Raw genomic sequence first — 24,524 nt, 5'->3', positions numbered from 1 at the left:
CAGTGACCTCCTGGTTCATAGGTCGATGCTCAAACACTGAGCCATACCAGCCTGGCTATACTAATTAAATTTAAATGTAGCCAAGGAACTCACAATATCCAAATTCATTAAAATAGTTCATAGAAGAATTTCATTACAGATAAAATTGCAATGATATGATTTTAAGAGGAAAAGGCAGTTTTGTTTTTAAATGAACCCATTCCTATACTGGCCAAACCTGACTAAATATAAATAAGAGCACACAACTACATTTTTAATACTTTACATAAAATGGCAAAGAACATTTTGTTTTTAGATGACATATCTGTCCAGTTATGGTCAGAAGTGAATTTTCCCTAAGATATTAAAACCTGATAAAACCACTGTTTCATAATAAGCTTAATTAACTCAATTGATGATAACTGAAAAACTAACAAAGGCAGTACTCAAATATTACAAATCAATTCACTGATTACATGCAAAGCATATTGAGATCCTTATATACATTTTGGGGGTTTATGCCTTTTTTTTTGTTTTTCTTAAATGAAGCTTTCTTTGGCTCAGATAATTATTCTCTTCTACCCAGAAAAATGAGCTCTAATTTTAAACAGGTATTATTAAGTTCCACCAAAATAGGCTTCATGCAGATGTATTAGTTAAAACATCCCTTTATTGACTGTGCACAGTTATTAACAATTCACATTTCACTTTATCTACTGAGAGGAAGAGCATTTATTCCTCCATTAAAAAGTTAAGCCCTTGGGGCAGCAGCAGGGATGTAGAGCCTTCTTCCTATAAATGGCACTGTCCAATGAATGTGAAATGTTTCCATATTAATACAAGTAACAAGAGAAAAAGAAATAAAACAAATGGATTTCTCCCACCCTCCCTGCCAACATGCTCCTCTTATTTTATAAAATGCCAAAGGTAAACAGTTTTCACATTGGTAGTTCCATCAATCAGAAGAGAAATATCAACACTTATTTGGCACCACTAAGTTCAGAACCTTATTAGGGCTGTGTGACAGTTGACAACAGGAGTACAAGGCCATGGTCACTTCCTTGGGAAGATGCCTTCTGGACAGCGAGGGTGGAAAATCACGAGGGCTTTCATCAGCCTCCAGTACCTTGCTGCTCAAGTTTCCGGAGCTGTTTTTCAAGTTTTGAGATGTTTACTCGATGCATCATCAGAAACTCGCCATTCAAATGAAAGACGGGAATGTCAAATTTATACCTCTCATACCAATCAGAGTTTTCTGGAAGTGTGATGTCCACCTCCTGTAAAATAAACTGAAACAGAGGCAGACTAAAGCTCTATATTTTTGAGAACATGGAATGATGCAATAACTTCAGTGACAAACTGATCTGGAGACTGGTTCTAATGCTCAGAGGTTTTTGTTATTGTTTGTTTGTGTGAGGTCCAAAGTAATCTAATGTCCCTGATTTCCACAACTTGGTTGATTTCATTATATTCCATAACTCCAGATTTTGCTACTTTTCTGTTATACCTGTCACATTCAGCGTCTAGGCACTACTCAGTTCCCAATGAAATAAAATATGTCCTCACAGGGAAACTTCCTGAGAATCAGGAAAGACATGTTTTGGTTTTAAAAAATGTCATGCTTTACTACAGGTGAACCATGGAAATGACAAAATAAGAGAAAAGGAATAGGGACAAAAGTTTTGAAAAAGCATGAATATAGCATTTGATATTTAACTTTGACTTACATTAAGAGTAAGGAAACAAGTACTGCTCAGAGAAACACCTAGAATACTGATTTTTATGGAAATTAGCACTAACATCTCTCTGAAAATTAGAAAGAAAATGTAAGTGAAAAATTATTTACTCTCTTTTCCTAAAGAAAGGATCCAGATACCTTATATCCATTCCGTATACATAAAGCCACACTGTACTATATTACCCTGTTTTTATAAGGCTCCAGTACTTCTTTAGCTTCATCACAAAGGGGACATGGATCCTACAGGAAGAAAAAAATAAAGCCATTAAACCCAAGAATGGCAGCAACCTGACAAAAACCACAGAAGCAGATTGTAAGTATTTTAACAGATTGTTTTCTATACTTTCATTTCCAAAATAAAACACTGTCATAGAATCTTATAAACAGCTAATATTTCATAGTAAATGGGCTTTCAGCATTTTTCAATTGTTATATTTTGATTTGTCTCCATAAATCAATCTACCTGTCTAATAAATTTAGATGTTTACATTTGTTACACATGTGTGTATATACACATAACATGTGTACATAAAAAATGTATCTATTTATTAGATATATATTACAGGTAGATATATAGATACATATGTACATATACACATAGACAATACATTTAGATGCTTACATTTTTTTGTCACTGGCTTCATCTAATTGATAGCTGGGAAAATTATTTTTCACTGATCTATACTCCAAGGAGCATCTTCCTGGCCTGGCTGACATCACCAGAGTGGCTAAAAGTCTGCTTTGAATGGGGACCCTGAGCTCTGCCAGCCTGTTTTTCCTAATCCACAGGAATAAACCCACTAGGATAGAGTTAGATAGTGAGTGTCCCATCTTTAAAAAGGGAAAAATATTTCAGATGATGAATGTACCAACTCTTTAATGTCTTGTCTCTTTCTCATTATAAGTATCAGCAATAGGTTCCCAGGTAATTCTCCACCTGAGAAGCAAGCACATTTTAGTGCCTGTTGTTGTTTGTATTCTAACCACGTAGTGGAGGAGTCTGTTGAGAATGCTATGGATCATTGGCAGATTTTAAAGGCTTCTCAGGCCTAGACTTCATGAATAGGAACTAGCTACAGGTTCTCTTGCAATGAGCTAAGAATATTCTCAACATTATTGGTGCTTATATAAAACTAGAGGCCTGGTGCACGAAATTCGTGCACAGGTAGGGTCCCTCGGTCTGGCTGGTGATCAGGGCCGATCTGTGGGGCAACCAGTGGGGTGATCAGGGGGCCCCCACTGGCACCTGCCTCGGCCGGCCTAGTACCACCTGCTTGCTGGCTCCGCTCCCCACCGCCGGTTGCCTCCCTCTGCGGGGCGACCAGCAGTGGAGTGATGGGGGGGGGGGGTGAGAGGGGCCCACTGGCACCTGCCTTGGCTGGCCTGGGGCCTGTGGGTGGGTGCAGCTCCTGCATTGAGTGTCTGCCCCTGGTGGTCAGTACGCATCATAGCGACTGGTTGTTCCACTGCTTGTTCTGCTGTTCAGTTAATTTGCATTTTAAGCTTTTATTACATAGGACTAGAAGCCCGGTGCACAAATTTGTGCACGGGTGGGGTCCGGCTGGCCAGCCCTGATTGGGGCTGATTGGGCCAGGTTGGACTGGAGGAGGGGCTTCGGGCGGTTGGTGGGCCGGCCCCGCCCCCTGGTCTATCTCCTAGTCAAGGGGACAATTTACATATTAGCCTTTTATTATATAGGATCTGCTTTTTAACATGACAGGAAGAGATAAGCTGTTATGTAAAAGAAAAACCCTTTATCCAGCTTAACAGCTTTTTTTTTAAAACCAAGATTTAATGTATATTTATTCCTAACATGTGAAACCTATAATATAAAGATTTCATACTGAATAAATTATATTCATTAAACAAAAAAGGAGGAATTTACATCAAGTTTTAGCTAGACTGTTTGACATACAAATATACAGATTTTTATCACTGAAAAAATTTCAATTGTGTTTCTTCATCAGGAACTTCAACTGAATGTAGAACTTTTCACACCTCCATTAGAAAAAAAAACAAAAACCCAGAAAAAAACAACAACCTATAAGTTGATTGGCTGCTGAGACAGAAAGGGCTTTTTAGAGAAACATGTATAGCATTCTATCAAGAGGGGTGATATCTGGAAAGTGATTAAATAGCTGGGTCTCACTTTGTGTAGGCCATCACTTGTTAACTCATCATACTATAAAGGGGAAGCTGGGAGGGGGACCAAACTGTGGGGATCCAAGGGTATGTGCAATGTACAACATCATATATATATATGCACACATGTCCAACGGTATGTGCAATGTACAATACCATATCTATTCTCTCTCTATATATATATAAAGGCAGTGACCGTGATTACTGAAACGACTGGTCACCATGCGGTGCTAGCATAGATGCATAGACACAGGTAAAGTCTATAAGTGAATTAAGACTGAACAAGACAAATGCTTGCCTTCACGGAGCTTGCACTGTAAGAAGGTTAGGTCAGGGATGAGAATTCAAAATTGCCACCAGCACAGACCTGAGGTGCCGCTTCTCAGAGCGGCCAGAGATACACCCAGTGGGGGCGTGACTGAAGGGCTGGTGCCAATGTGAAAGTGGGGCCGTTCTGGATTTTCCAGAGGAGCCAATGGCTGCCTAGGAGCTTTTGACGCTGACGGGCATAGAAACCGACCAATCAGAACCAAATCTGGGTGAACTGAGAGAAGCCAATGGCTGCCTAGGAGGTGGAGCTTTTGACGCTTACTGGCATAGAAACCAACCAATCAGAACCAAATCTGGATGAACTGAGAAGAGTCAATGGCTGCCTAGGAGGCGGAGCTTTTGACGCTGACAGGCATAGAAAATGATCAATCAGAACCTAATCTGGGTGAACTGTGAAGGCAGAACCTAAGGTGGGGGCTGAGAGGGGTTTTAAGGGCAACAGCTGTTTGGTGTAAGGTGTAAGAAAGCGGTTCAATTTTTTAATAACCGGTTTGGCAGTATAGTGCATGGCTGGCTATCAGTCCAGATATAGGAGTTATGTATTTTTGTCTGCCAAGAGCATCTCCTCCTGCTGAAAAAGGCCTTTCCCCACCATTTAAGCAATCCTATCCTATATAATCTATCTATAATAATAAAAGAGTAATATGCTAATTAGACCAGGTCTATCAGCCATCTTCCAGATGCCGACTTCCTTCCGGACAAAGCCATGGTGGTGGGGGCTGAGGCAGAGGCAGTTAGGGGCGATCAGGCCGGCAGGGGGTTAGGGGCAATCAGGCCGGCAGGGGAGGGCAGTTAGGGTTGACCAGGCTGGCAGGGGAGGACAGTTTGGGGCGATCAGGCCAGCAGGGGAGGGCAGTTGGGAGCAACCAGACCAGCAGAGGAGGGCAGTTGGGGGCAACCAGGTCGGCAGGGGAGGGCAGTTGGGGGCGATCAGGCCATCAGGGGAGGGCAGTTGGGGGTGACCAGGCCAGCAGGAGAGGGCAGTTGAGGGCAACCAGGCTGGCAGGGGAGGACAGCTGGGGGTGAGATCAGGTCGGCAGGGGAGGGCCATTGGGGGCAACCAGGGCAGGAGGGGAGGGCAGATGGGGGCATTAGGCAGGCAGGCAGGCAGGTGAGTGGTTAGGAGGCAGTGGTCCTGGATTGTGAGAGGGATTCTGACTGCCGGTTTAGGCCCGATCCCACAGGCAGTCAGACATCCCCCGAAGGGTCCTAGATTAGAGAGGGTGCAGGCCAGGCTGAGGGACACACCCCCATGCACAAATTTCGTGCACCAGGCCTCAAGTATATATATACACACATGTGGCAGCACAGTTGCTGCAGCTAAAGGTTAAAACCAGTTCTAAGAGGTGCTCTCAGGGTTGGCTATTCATACAATGAAGGAGAGAAAGCAGTCAGGGTGTTGTAGGTTCACACATGATACTCTGGGGGAAAAGCCGCCCCCCTTTTTTTCTCCTTTACATTTAACTAAAAACATTTTAAAAAGCTTGCTGCTAACCCAAGATTTTTCTCATGCCCATATGAGACATTGTTATTATAGTATGTTTACAGTATCAGGTGCACAGTACAGTACGAGGGTTTACACTCTTCTGCACAGGCCTCACCAGTGAATAGGGTCTGTCCACACCTGTGAACTTCTCAGTTCTTGCAAGATTGTGAATGTACAACAATAAACCATACACACTTCAGCAGCCACCATTTTTTTTGTCTTTCAAGGTGTTATTTTTTTTCTCCTTGTTTTTTTATAACCATTGAAAAGTTATGAAATGTGGTAGCCTATTGATGGACTATGAAAGCTATTTTTATCTTATATTTCCCCAAACTCACTGTAAATGACAGTAACTTTAGTTGAAATAAAAAAGTCTTCTGTGTAGGCAGAGCTTTGTTTTTTCAAATAGGGTGCAGTCCTGAGACTCACAGCTTATTTCAAAATAAGGACCCACATCATCAAAAGTCAGTTTTCCTTCAGAAGGATCTTTCTGGCCCTAATTTCCTGGTTCAGAGAATTAGGCTCATGTTGTTACTATTAGCATCATCAATAAGCAGATTATGAATAGTCTGTGATGTGTTGAGATAATCATGTTGACATTTTCTGAGAAAGTTTCAAAAAGTCAACAGAAGTTCTTAAAGGAAAAACAAGAACAAGCTAAATAGCAGAAATACCATATTACTAACATTTTGCTTTTTTTTAAAAAACATATTTTATTGATTTTTTACAGAGAGGAAGGGAGAGGGATAGAGAGTTAGAAACATCAATGAGAGGGAAACATCAATCAGCTGCCTCCTGCACGCCCCCTACTGGGGAGGTGCCCGCAGCCAAGGTACATGCCCTTGATCGGAATAGAACCTGGGACCTTTCAGTCCACAGGCCGATGCTCTATCCACTGAGCCAAACCAGTCAGGGCAACATTTTGCTTTTATAATAAAATACTTTAATAGAGCCTAGATCAGGATTTTTCTTGTTTTGTTTTTAAAAGCTGGTGTCCATAGAAGTCTGTGCAAATTATCGCGGGTGTGTGTGTGTGTGTGTGTGTGTGTGTGTGTGTGTGTGTTTATGAGAAAAGGTCCATCAAATTTTGAAGAAGTCTATGAACTGAAAAAGGGTAAGACTCAGTAGTCTGGACCATTCAAACATCCTTGTCTAGGATTTTCTATGGCACCAATACAGCGCGTATTTACTTTACCCCTAAAATGTAATGAACATTTGTTGGATTGGTTGTCCACTGCTCACACCCCTTTCTTGTAGCAAGAATGCTGTAATTTTGCCTCACAGGAACTGCTCTCAGCATGTGGTGGACTCCATCCCTGAGCAACAAGGCAATCAGCACATCCTATCCCTTTGGCTAAAATGGAATGGCTCAGGGATTGGGCTGATCAGATTCAACAGAGAGCTATGAGGCTTTTGTTGGTGTTTCTGATACCCAAGCTGTGAAATCTGGGGCTTGGCATCACTGCAGTCATTCATGAGAAGAGGCAGAGTCAAGACAGAATTAACCCAGAGGATGTGGAACTGAAGAGATTGGCAACTGCTTAGTTTCATAATGAGGCTATCCCTGAAACCAGACCAAGCCATAAAATCCCTTTTTTTGTTTGTCACTCTGGGAAGTACTTTTTATTATTTATAACTGAAAGAGAGCTAATACTGTGCTTTTTCTTTGGATTGTGAATTCCTGAAGGTGAGAGTGATATTATATGCCTAATGACACATATAAAGGGTTCAGTACAAAATTAAGCTGAATGGAAGATTAGTGTGTGTGTTTTCGCAAATGTTTTCAGCTAACTTGGCTATTGCTCAAACAGAAAAATAGTGCAGACTTGTTAGGCTGAATGACCACCATTTGCTTTAGGAATTATTTTATTTTTGTGGTTAATTCTCACATGCATTTCTCATATGTAGACAAAGATGATGAAATAGTTTTGTTCCATAATTTCCAACAGTGCAGTATATACTCATGGATGTGAAAAGTAGTTTAGAGTAACTATTCTCAACGAGATATTAATTTTTAAAAGTTTTTAAAGCTTTCCCATTAGATAATCATCAGATATTTTTAAATTGTTAAAATTCCGAAATTCTGAAAAATCTAATAAACACAATGCTTTTTTTTTTTTTTGGTTTGAATTGCAGTATTATTCACTAAAGTTAATTCTATTACCCTGCACTTTATTTCTTTTTTTGATTATAAATCACACAAAGTAATGTTAACTAGCAAAAGAAAATCAGCAATGCTTGTATTATAAATTTCAGGGGGAAAAGCTCTTAAAAATTTAAACTACTTTTATACTTTAAAAGTAGTGTCAGGGATAAGAAAACACAGTCAAGCCTCATTATTTGTGGATTCTGTGTTTGTGAGTTCACCTATTCACTAAAATTTATTTGTAACCCCAAGATCAATACTCATGGACCTTTTGTAATCATTCACAGACATGCATGTGCACAGAACAGAGCAAATTTTGTGTCACATTCCAGCTGAGATTGAACAAGATGATGCTCTGCCTTCTTGTTTCAGCTCATATGTGTAAACAAGCGTCCTTCTCATGATCTGTTCAGTGCCATTTATTTTTTATTTTTTGTGTTTCCTCTTAATAGTGTTGAAGTGCTGTCTAATGCTTCTAAGCACAAGAAGGCTTTGATGTGCCTTATGGAGAAAATAATGTGTTAGATAAGCTTTGTTCAGGCAGGAGTTATAGTGCTGTTGGCTGAGTTCAATATTAATGAATCAACAATATGTATTAAACAAGGTGTCGTTAAACAGAACAAGGTTATGTACTAATTGATTGACAAAAATGTTAACAGAAGCTCATAGGAATCTAACCCTGTATTTTCCCTAGGAGCAAAGGTCCAGCATTTGCTAATTCAGTGTTTTTGGTGACTTTATAGAACATAACTATCACAAATAATAAGAACTAAGTTCCAAGTGATACATTTATAAACATCATATTATAATCTGATAGTTTTTTCTTTCAATGTAGGAGTCTAAGATGACTACTAAATATATTAATTTAACCTCTAATTGTGAGACAATGAGGTATCTGGGAGGAAAGAGTTTCTATTGCTGATACTGAAACTGAAAAAACTGAGGAACAGGTCCGAAGGATGTTTATTCCTTTACTTTACTTTCAACGTTTTTCTTCCTTATTTTCTTCACCCAATGATTTGAATACTTTATGCTTTTAAAGCAGTAATTTTATTTTTCACTCTACCTTTGTGAATAAGGTCAACACAGGCAGAACAGTCCTAGAGGCAGAGAGATTTCTCAGGAAGAGTCTAAAGGAGTACTTGGCAAACTGCATGTTATTTCCTTGAAACCAGAGCATCTTGCTTCTGCCAAAAGAAAAACAAACCAATAAACTTAGGTGCTCTACACTTTGCTCTTTAGAATATGAAACAGTAAGCTGCAAGCCTGTGATGGAATATGAAGATTTAAGAATTGCTTTTTGAAGTCCAGGAGTGTCAGATGTTTGGCAAGTCTCCACCATGCCTGCACACTCACTGTATTCCAAACAAAACCAATTTAGAATAGGGGTGGGGGGTGGGGGGAGTATCCATACTTATGGATTAGCTGTGTAGCTGATCACTTGGTTTCTGTAAGCAAACTGCATGGGTTTATTTGAATACAAAATTAAATCTTACCTGCAGATTTTGCCAGCATCCTGATGATCCCCTAAAATGTGGACTTTCCTGAGATGATTTTTAATCTCTGAGATAGCTTATCTTATTAGCAAGCATTCACCAACACCCAACCACAAGTAAGCAGCACAAGTTCCCAGCTGAAGGTCGTGAGATCTATGCCCCTCTGCTGGGATGGGAAACAAGAGTTGTACTTAGAGGAACTATAGGGGAGAATTAGACCGAGTTAACTTGTCAGAAACAAAAATTTATGCTCAACTTCTTAAGAAGTACGTTAAAAGAAGATTGCCATCATTTTTGAAAACACAAATGTGCTAGTGTTTCTACTGGAGATATTCTAGGAAGAGCAGTTTGATAATAGCTTCATGTCAAACACTAGGCTGTGAGGCTCCCTCATGCTGCTACCTTGTTTGCCATAAGACACCCTATTTATTCCTAGCTATCCTATTGAGCCTCCATCTTTGTCCTTAAAACTACAAATATGATCATTTCACTTTTAACTGTTGAGTTTACATTTACCAATATCCCCAAGATGAATTCATTCCTGGAATTTTCATAACATCGCTTTACTCCCATCTCTTCAACTTCATCTATCACCTTCCCCTCCTTTATCTTGGCAAGTTGCAGCCACAAAGATTCTCTTTCTGTTCCTTGAATGACCAAAGATAATTCCTTCATCAGGATGTCTGCACCTGCTGTCCCTTTTTATGAAAAGCCCTGAAGTAGCTTTTCTTCACTTGGCCTGGGCTCATGCTACCTCCTTAGAGATGCCTTAGTGACTTTCTTACAATTATTATTGGTCAGCCCACTACTCTCTTTCTTCATACTTAACTATAGTTGTTTTTTTTTTTTATCCTTTACTATCTAAAATTTTTTCTTTACCTATATGACCCTTATACATAATGTGAGTTCCATAAGAGCAGGTACTTGTTCACCCAGTATCCCCCAAGCATCTACAATTAACCTGGCGCATAGTAGATGTTCATATATTTCTTTGAATGTTAAAAGTATTGAAGTGAGCCTTTTCCCCTCTCTTTAGTCTCACCTCTAACCCTTATCAGACATTCAGTGTGCACAGAGTCACTATTTGGCAGATGTCATATCATAACTTAAGGTTAGTGCTCCGGAGTGTCCATAAAATTGTGGGTGAGGGTGCTGCAGCTGATTCCAACCCCTTCACCACCACCTCAAATCTCCCCCTGCGCTGCTCCACAGCAAAACCGTATTAATTACATGCTAATCCCTACTGGTTACCAGGCTTCTCAGTATAAGATTAGCCTTAAACTCATTTCAGACAGAATGATAAGACTTTAGAGAAAAACACCAATCCATATCAAACTAGAATAAAGACCACAGGACAAAAAGATTTGATCCTAATCCGTGAAAACAACAAACTTTCCTTCACTCTTATACCCTTAGTCTTCTACTTCTCCCTAAATCTCCCTGCTAACTAAATAATCATTATGCATTAACAAGGAATGTGATGAGAATTTTGCAAGGATCTGCTACCCAGCATTACTTCAAGGTGGAAAGTATATATAAATAATCTCATGATATGCTGTGCCACTTTCAACTAAATTAAAGCCCTGTTATACACATTTTCCATAAATTCAGAAGAATCAGCAACTCTAAAAGGTGAATGTAATTGGAGACAACAGCTGTGTTGACATGGCTTTGTCAATACAGGATATAAATGAGGGGGAAAGTTGAATGTTAGCCATGTTTATACTAGATAGTAATGTCTGCATGATTGAGAAGGCCCAATGCCATCAGTATCATATCTTTATAGGGTATGGAGTTATAGAAGCTGTACTATATGGAGGAGAAAGGAAATTAACAGTTTTGTTAGAGTAAAGACAGAAAGACAGCCCTTAGAAATAAGAAGAATCAGACCATCTACGACTGACAACTGTGACGTGAGACTACAACTAGGACAGTGGTCGGCAAACTGTGGCTCTGTTGACTAATGAGTTTGCTGACCACTGTCATATACTACCCTTTACCTCTTTGCACAAAATATGCCACAATTGCCTAATCCTCACAGCTTCCAACTACATGGTAACGTTTAGTCTAGCAGTGGTCGGCAAACTCATTAGTCAACAGAGCGGCAAACCTCGGCTCGCGAGCCACATGTGGCTCGCGAGCCACAGTTTGCCGACCACTGAACTAGAACATTGAACTGCCTGACATGTTTTTGGTGGAGGGATTTAAGATTTATTGATGTCTGGCTGGTAAGGAAAGGAAAATGTATTGCTTTTACCTAGCTGAGTTGAGACTGAGGTGTTAAAGCTTGAAAAAACAATTCACATTCACAATGGAAATCTGCTTCAGTATTTCCAACATGACAAAACACAGCATGTGGTCTTGGTTGTGCCCAAGACAAATAAAGCCTGTCATAGTAAACAGAGTTGCTATTCATTCCAGATTTGCTGGAATATTTGTTCAACCAACCCAGAGAGCTAAGTAAAGTCTTCAATGATGCTACAATTAGTCTGTTTAAAATGAGTTCTCTTTTGTAGTGCTAATCTTCATTTCTACTTTCTGTATGTATTTAATCACTTAAACATCGCATATTTATTTACTGAGAAATACTTTAGCATTATGTAATTTTTACTATCTGCATATTTTCCAAATGCCCTAAGGCACATGCATTTTACCATATTGTTAAATTAACTTATTCCTTTATATGATAAAATTATATTAGAGCCTGATATAAAGAAAAAGCTCCATATACCTCTCCTAGGCAGAAATAAGACATTCAGGCTAAAATTCTGAACACTGGAGTCCACTTAGTTCTAGAAATAAAAGGTAAAATGAAACAATTATACACTCCAACTGAAACTCTATAATATTCTTCTAAGAATATTTTATTAACTCTGTAAACCCTAACACCATTGCTGTCAAAGTCACATTCACCTAGTCATGCCTTCTTGAAGTAAAATCTTAATACGGGCTACTCTGTCAATGTGACATTTTCATTAGTTCTATTATTTTTTTAACAGTATCTCAGCACTATAAAAATATTCTGAAAGGCAGTCTCTGGCTGTTAGCTCATGACTGTGAGAGGACAACACCTTTTTGATTATGTCATTGAATTTAGTCATGAAATATGTGTCCTTACTACAGAGAGACATAACTTTATCCTTTGTATTTTGTTACATGCCTCTGTGATAGGAGCAAAAAGAGCTGTGTTCATAATATCAAAGAATCACAATTGGGTCACCTTTGTCACATAAAAAAAAAAAAAAAGCAAAAGGCATAAGACTGGATTTAGAATGTGCCTAAAACAAATTGCACAGCTGAACAATAAAGACGGTGACTCCTGCTGTTTCAAGTCCACTGCCGCTCAGGGGTACATCACCCTGAAAGAGAAAGGGGATGCTGGCTTTTCAACAAAACTGAGGCTGACTCCAGTGGTCTTTATAGCAGAATCAAGTACAACATGGGGGGAGGATTGATTGGACCAATTCAGCCCTCCTTGAAGTAAGATGAAGATAACTTAACTCTATAGCATTTTCCCTGTGAAGCACTGAAGGCATACCATTAAAGCAACTGATTAGAGTACAGAAAAAAGCCAGGGTCATTTGATCCTCTATTAAGGATTATTCATTTCTTGCATGAGACGCTGACCAGACTATGGCTGCACATCCCTTATATGGGACTCTTGGAGTCTTCAAACACTGTGTGTGTCTGATTAGAAGGGAAATAACATTGTTCTCGCTTGAGTGGAGAAACTGACCTTCACTGACCAGAATTTTTATTCATACAAAGAATCCTTTGGCACACCAAATCTCCAAGCTCACATAATCCCTCATCAGCAAGCCGCAGTGTTAGTTCATGTGCAAAATCAAAAAGTCTATCTAAGCCCAAGTACCACCTTGGTCATTAACAGGTAATGTTGGAGCTTCTTCCAAGAGTATAATTTAAATTTAATCCTGTACTGACATTAACCAAACACTGCTACTGTAGCTCTCACTGTACCTGTTCCATAAAGAGAGGCTCAGGGCTTCCATTTAGCCATTTGTGCCATGTGAGATGTTAAGTGCTCATTTCACATTCATTACCATCTAACTACAACATTCCTATTTTTACCCAGATGACTAGAAACACACGCACATGCACGCGTGTGTGTGCGCGCGCGCACGCGCACACACACACTCCCCTATTGAAAACAAAACCTATTATTTTAGACTAGAGGCCCGGTGCACAAAATTATTGCATGGGTAGGGTCCCTAAGCCTGGCCAGTGAGGCGACTGGCGGGGTGACGGTGGTGGGGGGGGGCCCGCTGGCACCTGCCTTGGCTGGCGGCCTGGTGCCGCCTTCTTGCTGGCGCTGCCTCCCCCCCCACCACTGCTGGTCACCTCCCTCTGCCTGCTGGCACCCACCTTGGCCTAGTGCCCCCCCACCAACCAGTCATTCCACAGGTCGTTCTGCTGTTTGGTCTATTTGTATATTAGGGTTTTATATAGATAGATTACTGAAAGTGTATGTAATGATGTGAGGTTGCTCTTAGGTACTCTGGGTCACTGGGTTCTACGTAATCCAGGGAAACAGGGAAAAATGCTCCTATGTGCATTTTGGTCAGTCAGCTATGTCCAAACATCCCTCTCCTCAAACAAGTGGCTGCCCAGCCTGGGATCTTGGTTACAAGTTTGGAGCCAAGAGTGACAAGGAGAGGCAGCATTCAGGGATACAGCAAAGCTGAAAACTGAGCAGATACTTTGAGATGTCAATTCTAAGGGACTAAGCAGGGCTAGAATGAGTCTGCAGAACAGAAACTGGGGGTGGGGGTGGAAGACCTAACCTGGAGAGGGGCCCTCACCTCAGCCCCAGGAGTCAGGGTACCTGGCCAGAGGAACTGCCTAGGAAGTGGAGTCAACTCAGACTAGATGTTGCAACAAAGACCCTGAGCTAACCACCCACTTGTGGGCTCATTTGTGTATGGCCTCATGTTCAGCTTCATTCTTTCTTTTTTTTAAATTGAGGTATATTTGACATATAACATTATATTAGTTGCAGCTGTCCAATATAATGATTTGACATTGCAAAATGACCACCCAGCCCTGGGGAGCGAGCAGCCGCCTTTCACACCACACGCCACCACACTCCCTGCAGCTTCTTACTTCCAGATCTCAGTGCCAGCAGGTTCACCACACAGCGGGCCAGAGAAGCCAGTAGGGAGCCAGTCCGAGAAAGGAATGGCTGGTCACAGACAAGCCTAGAGACAAAAATCCCTTTGCATTTCCCTTCAAATTATTACTGTGACTGTGGGATTTTCAAGTATCTGTATGTGTCTATTCCTCAGTTTGTACTCATCGGGTGCTACGTTCATTTACATTCAACACACCGCTCTGTGAAAAAGTTCTTTAACTGTTTGAAGTGTGGCCTTGCCTATCTGGTAAGATTATAGTTTAACTGATGGTATACAGCATTTAGTATATGCACTGTGCCCCCTTATCCCACACCCTTCAAATTCTCAGTAAAATTAAGCCTTTTTTTTTCTTCATTCTGGTTGGTGTTTAGCCCATTTCTTTCCCTCCAAATAAAACTCTCACATGAAGGAATCAACTCCACATACTAGTTACAAGAAACAAGAATCATAGAGAGATGTACTTCATTGGATTCAGTAGAAAAAAGTTAAACTTTTTTAAATTTTTTAAAAATTAAATTAATCGGGGTGGCAGGGAGTTAAATCTTAACTGAAATAATGTAAATACAGGAGAGATTACAATAGGGACATCTAATGGGCTACTGTAAATGTTATGAGAAAGGAAGAGAAGAGCACCATGGGCTGAGATTGGAGGTGCTTTCACTAGAGGAGGATCCTAAATCATGGAGGATTTGGTTATGTAAAAAAAAAGGGAAGCACCTAAAGTTGGGGTTAGACCCAAAGATGCTGAGTAGGAATGCCGAGGTCTGTTTGATGGGAGCCACTGAAGCATTTTGAACAAAAGTGTGATGTGATAAAATCAATTTTGGAAGACTGATCTGGCAGCATCATGCAGGATAGATTGCAAAGAAAAGGAGAATGGAGGTGGGAAAGAGTTAGGAGCCAATTATGGCAATTTAGGTGTGGGATGAGAGTCATTCATTTATTCATTCAAGTTATCTGATGTTTCCCATGTATTAGATGCTATTATAGATGCTGGGTTCAGTGGTAAACAAGAAATCAAAGTATCTTCAACAATAAAGAATTAAAAAAGAAAGCAAAGTATCTGCCCTCATGGGGGTCCATATTCTAGTGACACTAAAGAGTCTCTTTAATGCCACTCTTTAATCCGATAGTGATAAATAGAGAGGGGGGGGAGGGAGTAAAACAGGGTGATGTGCTATTGATAAGGCAGGTCCTTTAATAAGGTACTCTGAGGTGTTGTTTTTTATTGAGACTAAAGAAAGAGGAACATTTGAAGGAGGAGCATTTAAGGTAGTACAAAGGCTCCAAGGTGAGCACTACCTTGGCTTATTATAAAAAATAAAAATGATTGAGTGGCTGAAGTACAATAAACAAGGGGAAGAGTGGCAGGAGACAGGGTTCAAAACAGCCTCTGGGGATTGCATCATTTAAGGCCTTGTGGGCTCTGTTAGGGAACAAGGTTTTATTTTAAATACAATTAAATTTAGAGGAGGGAAGTGACATGATCTCAGATACATTTTTAAAAGATCACTTTAGCAGCTGTATGAAGAATAAATTGTTGGGGAACAAGGGTGGAAGCAGGGACTCAGGGGGCTAGTGCAATAATAGCCTGGGTGAGAAGGGTGTGGATGAGGGCAGAAATAGGGCCAACAAGCCTTGACAATGATTTGGATATGAGGAATGAAAAGATGATGGTAAGGACACTGCCAGTTTTTGGCCTTGAGCCTCTGGTGGGGGCTGTGCCATTTACTAAAATGAGGACAACTGAGGCAGGAAAAGGTTGAGAAATGTATGGAACCCAGATCTCAATGAGGGACAAGTAGAGAGTGGCATATGCAGGTTTTGTAGTCAGGAGAGAAGCCAGAGATAAAGATAAAAATTTAAGACTCCATCAGTTTAGGATTTGTATTTACATGCAGGAAATTAGATGAGATCATTGAAATAATATAGAAAAAGACAGGACAGACAGATCTCTGAGGAAATCCAACATTTAGAAGTTGGGTAGAGAGGAGCCAACAAAGTAGGCAGAATAAAAAGTTGGTGAGGTAGGATGCAAATCAGGAAAGTGTCATCACAGAAACCTAGGGGAGAAAGTGTTTCCAGAATGAGGGCCCATTGTCAAAAAGTGATTAGTGCTTGGACTAGAAAAGAGATAGTGAAAGAATCTGCCACAAGCCAGATATGTCTACTGCTGCTGCAGACGAATGAAATCTTCCAACCAATGCCTACCCCTAAAATGAAATACCTGTCTGGTTCTTGCCTAATATAACTTACTAGAGGCCCGGTGCATGAAATTCATGCACGGGGTGTGTGTGTGAGGGGGGGGGGGGTGTGTCCCTCAGCCCAGCCTGCACCCTCTCCAATCTGGGATCCCTCTCACAATCCAGGACTGCTGGCTCCCAACTGCTTGCCTGCCTGCCTGCCTGCCTGATTGCCCCGAACCGCTTCTGCTTGCCAGCCTGATCACCCCCTAACCACTCCCCTGCCGGCCCGATTGCCCCCAACTGCCCTTCCCTGCCGGCCTGATTGTCCCTAACTGCCCTCCCCTGCCGGCCTGGTCTCCCCTAACTGTCCTCCCCTGCAGGCCTGGTTGCCCCCAACTGCCCTCCCCTGCTGGCCCGATCACCCCTAATTGCCCTCCCTTGCCAGCCTGGTCACCCCTAACTGCCCTCCCCTGCTGGCCCAATTGTCCCTAACTGCCGTCCCCTGCTGTCCCGGTCACCCCTAACTGCCCTCACCTGCTGTCCCGGTCACCCCTAACTGCCCTCACCTGCTGGCCTGGTCACCCTTAACAGTCCTCCCCTGCCAACCTGGTCGCCCCCAACTGCCCTACCCTGCCGGCCATCTTGTGGCAGCCATCTTGTGTCCACATGGGGGCGGCCATCTTGTGTGTTGGAGTGATGGTCAATTTGCATATTACCTCTTTATTATATAGGAGGATTAACTAAAAGTAGACATTTTTGGTGAGGGTGGAGGCTGTGTGTTGGGGGAGAAGAGTGAAGGCAAAAGGTGATTGAATATCTTAAAAAGAGACAATAAAAATAAAAACCCTTATATAAATTATAAAGCAGAACAGAGAAATAAGGCTTAATATTTTATCACTAAGTAATACTACAAGTATTGTTATTAATACTAGTATTAATGATGATGATGGATCTATTGACTGAAATGTGCTTTTAACTGGCCTCAAATGGAAGATTTAAATCACAAGTATAGCAGTCTCAGAAATAGGGGATTACAAAACTAAAAAATATTTCAAACAAATAGTTGAAAATTTAGGATTGTGGACATCACTGAAATACACATTTCTAAGACAGGCTATCACTGATTAAAGAACCAACATATTTATCTTCTATTAAGGATGTCACTAGGTGATGATTTCATAGAGGTAAACCCCAAAAGAGAGGCAACTGCCACTAAGTAGTTTGGAGTTGCTAGGCAATTATTCATCTCTTTAAGTCTCAGTTTTATCTTTACTGTAAAATGGAAATGCTATGCCTCGTTCTGTTCTCTTATTTAACTGAGACCTGGAGAAACTGTGCCCATAGGCTTTGGGAACCAAATGTCCTCCTGATCAGGGAAGGGAAAATCACAAGCAGAAGAAATGCCATGGCAATAATCCAAAACTTCAAAAGGCCCAGAACAAAGAATTTGAAGCAGTTTAAAAATGCCAGTCCTTTAAAAAAAAACAAACCCCAAAATGTATGTACAGATCTAGGCAAAAGTATAAAGGCACTTGCTCATCACAAACTTGCTTTTCTAGCTCGTCAATCATAACTGGAAGCCTGGGCATCAGAAAGGACAGAGTAGGGAAATGGAGAACTGACATTAGAGTGACCAGGTACTCATCCTGAAGCTGTTTGAGCATCTGTGATGGAAAAGCACCTTTAAAAGGGAAGAATAATGTATTATTCTTTCTTACTATTAGACACAATTTAAGTGATTTTAAAAAATGTTTTAATTTTGCCTGGCTGGTGTTGCTCAGTGGTTGAGTGTTGACCTATGAATCAGGAGATCACTGGTTCAATTCCTTGTCAGGGCACATGCCTGGGTTGTGGGCTCGATCCCCAGTGTGGGTTGTACAGGAGGCGGCTGGTCAATGGTTCTCTCTCATCATTGATGTTTTTATCTCTCTCTCCCTCTCCCTTCCTCTCTGAAATCAATAAATATTTTTTAAAGGTTTTAATTTTATGTATTACGATTCCTTTTGAATTAGGCATCAAAGCAACTTTTCCTAAAGTCAGAGGTGTTGGCATCATCCCTTCATTAATTATATTTATTTTTAAGTGGTATTTAATGGCAGACCCTCATCATCTTGTCATTCTCCTCCCTGCCCAGAAGCAGTGCTGTGTTTGCCTAGGCCTAGAGCAAGCTGACATATACCAAGGGGAAGGGGAAGGAATCTTTAGTGTAGGCAAGAGTTTGTTTTAGAATCTTTGGACCTTAGTAGTCACACTTTCCAGATCATTGCTTCAGAGGAGTCTACTCAGTAATGGGGTTGGTGCAAATTACAATGTGAGGGAAGGGTTTCCAGAAAAACATTCAGCTGAGAAAAATGAAGATACCAATTAAGAACAGTAATGTACTGTTACTATATACTCTCTCTTGAAACCAGACGTCTAAAGGGGATGCTGGACTAATTCCTGTTAACACACAGGGCTTGCACATATTACACCCTTCCCCTTATCTCCAACCCCAAAGACACTGACTCAGCATCTGGCCTGGGGCCAGAGAGGCATATCCTGAATTCAAAGTGTGCAACAATGTTCAGTACAATTATGACATAATGGCTGCAAAGCTGTGCCTGAAAGCCAAGAAAACCTGAATAATGTGATTGGGCTATATCATACATGAGGGCTTAATAGAGTTTAAAAACCAATTTGAAAATTTCTTCATTCCATAAAGATAGCATTAAGACGGGGGTAAAATCATTCTAGTTCAAGGGATGAGAACAAAGTGCATAAGGAATTATACAGACTCCTTCCCACATTATCCTTCTTAACCAAAATGAACCATTCCCTTTGAAGATATCTCTGCTACTGAATACTGACCCAGAAAGAAGGCCATTTCCTTAAAACATCTTAGTCTTATTTGTACCCAGCTAGTAATGCCAGCTTCTTTGCTGTTTAAAAAGCACACAATCCTATTTCCAAAAACAACTGTTTGTCATTCAGAATCTGTCCATTCAGGCAATGTCTTCCATTCATCACTGATACTCCATTTCCAATTCATCTTGCCCAAGAGGCAAAGTTATTCTCATGACCACACAAGACCTGAAAGATTCTCCATTTATTTTTAGCCATTTTGTAGCAAATGACTTTGGGACATTTTAATTACTAACTCTAACATTTTCTTGTACGTGTGATACCAATAATACGTAGGCCTGTGAAGTATAGTGGTCAATCTGAATGTTGAAAACCAAGCATTCTTGAGGTCAGGCCCTAGCAACCCTCATTTACATGGATTCTAATCCTCTGAATCCTATTCTGTTACTTACCAGCTAACACTGATAAAATATTTTGGAACTAGGAAGTGACTTTGCTTTATGGATAAAGAAGCTAATGTTTAACCAAAGCCTTCCATACTGCGTTTGTTTGTTCATTTCTCTATATTTTCTCCTTGAACAATGGCCTATTTTTATACATAATGAGACCAACACACAATTTTCAGAATTAAAAGGGATCTCCAAGTTCAACCCCCTTTCTTTAAAAACAAATCTCAAAAAGCTTTATATATTAATCCTTAGAGTCTACCAAATAAAAGATACCACATTTGTTTAAGCCTAATTTAAGGATGGAGAAAATGAGGGAAATCTCAGCTTAAATGGCAGAGTTTCTTTACTGTAAGGATGAGGTTCTGATCTCTAAATCCAAAAACATTCAGATTAGCTTTATTTTTGGATCTGGAGAAACAAAGCTGAATTTCGATTTTTTTTTCCCAGTCTTATGTCCTAAGCTGCCTACTGAATTTCTATTAAATAACAGTATCCTTTCTCTTGGTTTACTGGAAGAACTACATGTTTTAAAAAAAATCAAATAATTCAATCTCATGTTCTTCCTCCTGACATTTCCCCATTATTTCATGATTAATATGAAAAGAACAGGAACAATGAGAGGAAGTTCATTTATTTCCAGTAGTTACATTCTGATTTCTGCTGCAATTTCATTGGAAAAAAAGAAGCAACAAATGCCACATGCCTGCCCAATTACAACACAAAAAGTTGATTTTGAACTCCTTCAGAATGCTAGTAAAGTAGAAAAGATGATTGTGGCTTTCCTTCAATGTTATTTGGGCAACCCAGACTTAAAATAGTCACCATATATAGGTCTTCTATCCTTAAGGCAGGACCAAACCAAGATATGAGTGCCCTAGGTAAGCTGATAACTTGGTATATCTACAAATGGATACTATTCAAATATTCATTCACTCAACAGGTGTTTGGGTGAGGAGTTGAGCATGGCAGGACTGGAGGGAGGGAGGGTGGAGACAGGGCTGGTGAAGCCTTTCAGCTTGCATATTCCATTCAGAACAACAGAGGACCTGCAACAGACAGGCCAGATCTCCCTGGAAGGCAATCTGGTGACCATATGTATGGATTGTCAAATATGCCTTTCCCCATTCCAGGCTGGTTATTAAATTATTAATAACTGCAGCATTTATAACTGCATCTAGTAACCCCTTAAAAAGTTATTGTTTTATATTCTTTTCTCTACCTTGCTGCATTCCCAATGATGTTTTCACACTATCTTTTTATTTCGGTAGCATATAGTGAGTGTCTGCAATTGCCAGGCACTGTGCCAGGTACTAGAAATATAAAAGTGATTAGGATACTTTCCATGCCCTTAAGGAACTCACACCTTGGGCAGGGAAAAGTTTTACAAACAAATAAAAACAATACTGCAGTGATGAAGCCTGTAGCAGCCATAATGGTTGCTACTATGCATTACTGGTGAAATGCTCTGAAATCCTTGGAGATGGATACTTTCTTAAAATAGAAGGTATTCTGAGTTTTGCCTCTATCTCTGGAAACCTTATTTTGGGTAGGAATTGAAATAAAAAGAGAATAAGTAATATTTTTATGCCTCCAGTTCCCTGTGGCTATCACTGGGATAGGGAGTTAGAGATATGGGATAATACCTATGAGAAACTTAGCCAAAACCTTTTATTTTGCATATTCTTCCTCAAATGATTTTGTCCCTCAAACATGTTAACTAGGGGAAAAATGAAGTAAGCTCATTATTCCCTGCTACCTGTATAGCTACACATCTCTGGATCCAGATGGTTTCTCCCCTTCAAAATAATTGCAAACAATATTAAAACTGCATGCAGGAACTATTCCAGCTGGCTTTTGGCTTCCTCTGATGTACACTCCTTGAATAAAGCAGTGGCAAGATTAGATTTAAAATAAGGAACATAAGAAACCTTACTATCTGTACCAAAGCACCATCATGCTAACATGTGGAACCTGGAGCCCTAGCATTAGAGTATAAGCCAGCTAAAGTATGCACACATTATGAAATAAAAATTTTAATAATAAAAAAATAACTTATTTTTTGAAGGCATATCTCCACATTGCCTCTGGGTACTTAAGAGTACAATAGAGTCAGGTATCTGGAATAAAATAGAAATACAGTCCAATAAACCCCTAAGCTGGAAAATCCTCATTTCTATTACCTTACCTGCCATCAATCCATCTAAATAAAACCACATAGCCACATTTTCCTCTGGTGAAGGAGACAAAAAATATTGATCCTTCCTTGGCAGGAGGCTACTACTGACCACAGGAAGCATGAAGAAAGAAATCTGAGGAGTCTGCCTGTCTAAAGTACCTACCCCACCAATCTTAATTTCCATGACAGAACCAATTTTAATTTTCATGACAGGTTCCAGGCAATTCCTTACTCCAATATTGCTATAATCATTCACTATTTCCAGGGTATACCTCTTTCCCCAAAATATTTTAAATCTCAGTGTATACAGCTTCAAATACTGGTAGAGTGCTTCATATGCATTTTCATAAGCTATTCCTCAGATAATTACTAAGTGAGACGAACGTGGCTTCTAAGAACCACCTCAACTTGCAGTGTCATGCACACTTGAGACATGGCTCTAGTGGCTGTGTAGTTATAGAAGCCCTGCTTACGTTAGTGTGTTAAAAGGGTTGGGATATGACAGATCCTAGACACTATCCCTACCCCAAAGAAGCTGAAAATCTTAGGGTCAAGCTGGGCCATACTGTGAATTTTTTAAAAAGTGTTCTAAAATATGCAGTACTATATAGAACTTTCTATTAAGAAACAAAAATAATAAAGATAAATTTTATAAAAGAAAGACACAAGAATAAAGATCACCCAGGTCAAAAACTCCTTGTTTTTGTTAAAGATAAAACTTAGAAACAGGCATTTGCCTTTTCGTGTTAGTAATAATGTAGATGGAACTTTTCTACTTCTGGACTTACTAGAAAATTGCATGAGCTGGCATTTGTCGGGGGTAACTGACAAGGCTAAGCATTTGTTGAGAATTGTCCAGTCTCTGACTTATCTCACGGCTCAGCACCCAAAGGGCTGCGTTTGCCCAATAAAGCAGAGAGGAAGTCCAGAGAGTATTTCATCTTTCAACCTTTTCACCCCCAATTAAAGGTCAGCATGGTTGCTCAAAAATATTTACTTAAATCAAGAGTCATCTCAGCAGCCTGCCCACTGTGATTATACTGCCATTTCACAGAAGTTAATTAAACCAAGGACGGGTCATCTGTGAATCACTGCAAATAGCACGAAGTTGAAATGTTTCCTGCTTTCTCTTAAAAAGCTGCCTTTTCCCGCCCGTTATTTTGTTCACTTCCCAGAGCGCCAACCCGCGAGAAAGCGCGCGCGCACACACACACACACACACACACACACACACACACACACACACACACACGTTTATACTCCCTGCACCCCCTCTGGTGGTTCATGGGTTTATGGCTCCCGGTTTATAAAGTTTCTCCTAAGACACTGGAAATTGGCCGTGCGCGGCACAGCCGGGGGCTCCTTTGCGCCCCTCTCCCGCCCGCGGCAGGCTCAGTGCAGTGGCCCGCAAGGCCCACCTCTGTTGGGGGGTCACCGATACCCACCTGGGCCGCCGCTTCCGCCTGTGTCGCCGCTTCCGCCCTGCGCCCCGCACTTCCGCCCGCCAGAGCGACCCAGCGCTAACCGGGCGCCCCGCACTTCCGCCTGGCCCGCCTTCGCTCAGGCTGGTGTGTGGATCTCAGATCTTAGCAGACCGCCCCTGTGAAGGGTGGCCACGCCTGCCTGCCATTATACTTGAAAAGGGAGAGAAAAACCAAGCCAAGCCGAACTGTTAATAAACGGGGGAGTGGGGAGAGGAGGAGAGGGAAGGGAGGGGAACACGGAAAATGACCTGGAGTGTTTGGGGACTACTTAATCACAAAAGTCAGTAGCCAACTTTTTGAAAATGTGCAGTCCATTTCATTTTATCCCCTTTCCTGCATCCGTTCGTTAGTTCGTTCGTTCATTCATTCATTCATTCATTCAGTGTTTACTGTCCTCCTCTGGGTCTGGACTGAGCTAGGTTATGAAGGAAACTGGCAGCTGTACCCTCAGCAAACTCTCCACAAAGGACATGCAGAAGGCCAAAAGGCATATGAAAAAGGGCTCAAAGTCACTGATCATCAGAGAGATGCAAATCAAAACGACAACGAGGTACCATCTCACGCCTGTCAGAATAGCTATCGTCAACAAATCAACAAAGGACAAGTGTTGGCCAGGATGTGGAGAAAAGGGAACGCTTGTGCACTGGTGGTGGGAATGCAGACTGGTGCAGCCACTGTGGAAAACAGTTTGGAGTTTCCTCAAAAGATGAAAAATGCAACTACCATTTGACCCAGTGATCCCACTTCTACGAATATATCCCAAGAAATAAGACACCCATCAGAAAGAATATATGCACCCCTATGTTCATAGCAGCACAATTTACAATAGCTAAGATTTGGAAACAGCCTAAGTGCCCATCAGCAGATGAGTGGATTAAAAAACCGTGGTACATCTATACAATGGAATATTACACAGTGGGG

At 40.8% G+C, this 24,524-nt stretch overlaps 2 protein-coding genes across 3 annotated transcripts in view; one reads left to right on the top strand and one right to left on the bottom strand.

The window, feature by feature from the left end:
• MEGF10 (multiple EGF like domains 10) overlaps nucleotides 1-24,524 on the top strand; it is a 367,971-nt gene that overhangs the window by 23,218 nt on the left and 320,229 nt on the right. The window lies entirely within an intron of this gene.
• Nucleotides 807-23,694, bottom strand: LOC307111234 (glutaredoxin-like protein C5orf63 homolog). 2 transcript variants are annotated; one of them, XM_079790973.1, is made up of 4 exons: nucleotides 23,565-23,694; nucleotides 8,888-9,008; nucleotides 1,901-1,957; nucleotides 807-1,268 (listed from the first exon to the last, which is right to left on the bottom strand). In XM_079790973.1, exons 2-4 carry the CDS (start codon nucleotides 8,999-9,001, stop codon nucleotides 1,092-1,094), a joined length of 348 nt encoding a protein of 115 aa, XP_079647099.1. In that variant the 5' UTR covers nucleotides 9,002-9,008; nucleotides 23,565-23,694; the 3' UTR covers nucleotides 807-1,091. The 2 variants fall into 2 exon arrangements, with proteins under 2 accessions (XP_079647099.1, XP_079647100.1); XM_079790974.1 differs by having other exon boundaries at nucleotides 807-1,256.

This window comes from Cnephaeus nilssonii, assembly GCF_951640355.1.
Source record: "Cnephaeus nilssonii genome assembly, chromosome: 2".
NCBI classification, from domain to species: domain Eukaryota; kingdom Metazoa; phylum Chordata; class Mammalia; order Chiroptera; family Vespertilionidae; genus Cnephaeus; species Cnephaeus nilssonii.
Note: the sequence above shows the minus strand (reverse complement) of the source record. Positions and strands in the feature narration are given on the sequence as shown.

Excerpts from the sequence above, each read along its gene's own strand:
- LOC307111234 (XM_079790973.1), bottom strand. The coding sequence starts at position 9,001 with ATGCTCTGGTTTCAAGGAAATAACATGCAGTTTGCCAAGTACTCCTTT. Across the intron at positions 1,958-8,887 it reads TGTTGACCTTATTCACAAAG|GATCCATGTCCCCTTTGTGA; the intron begins GTAGAGTGAAAA and ends TTCTTCCTGTAG. Across the intron at positions 1,269-1,900 it reads TGGAGCCTTATAAAAACAGG|TTTATTTTACAGGAGGTGGA; the intron begins GTAATATAGTAC and ends CCTCTGTTTCAG.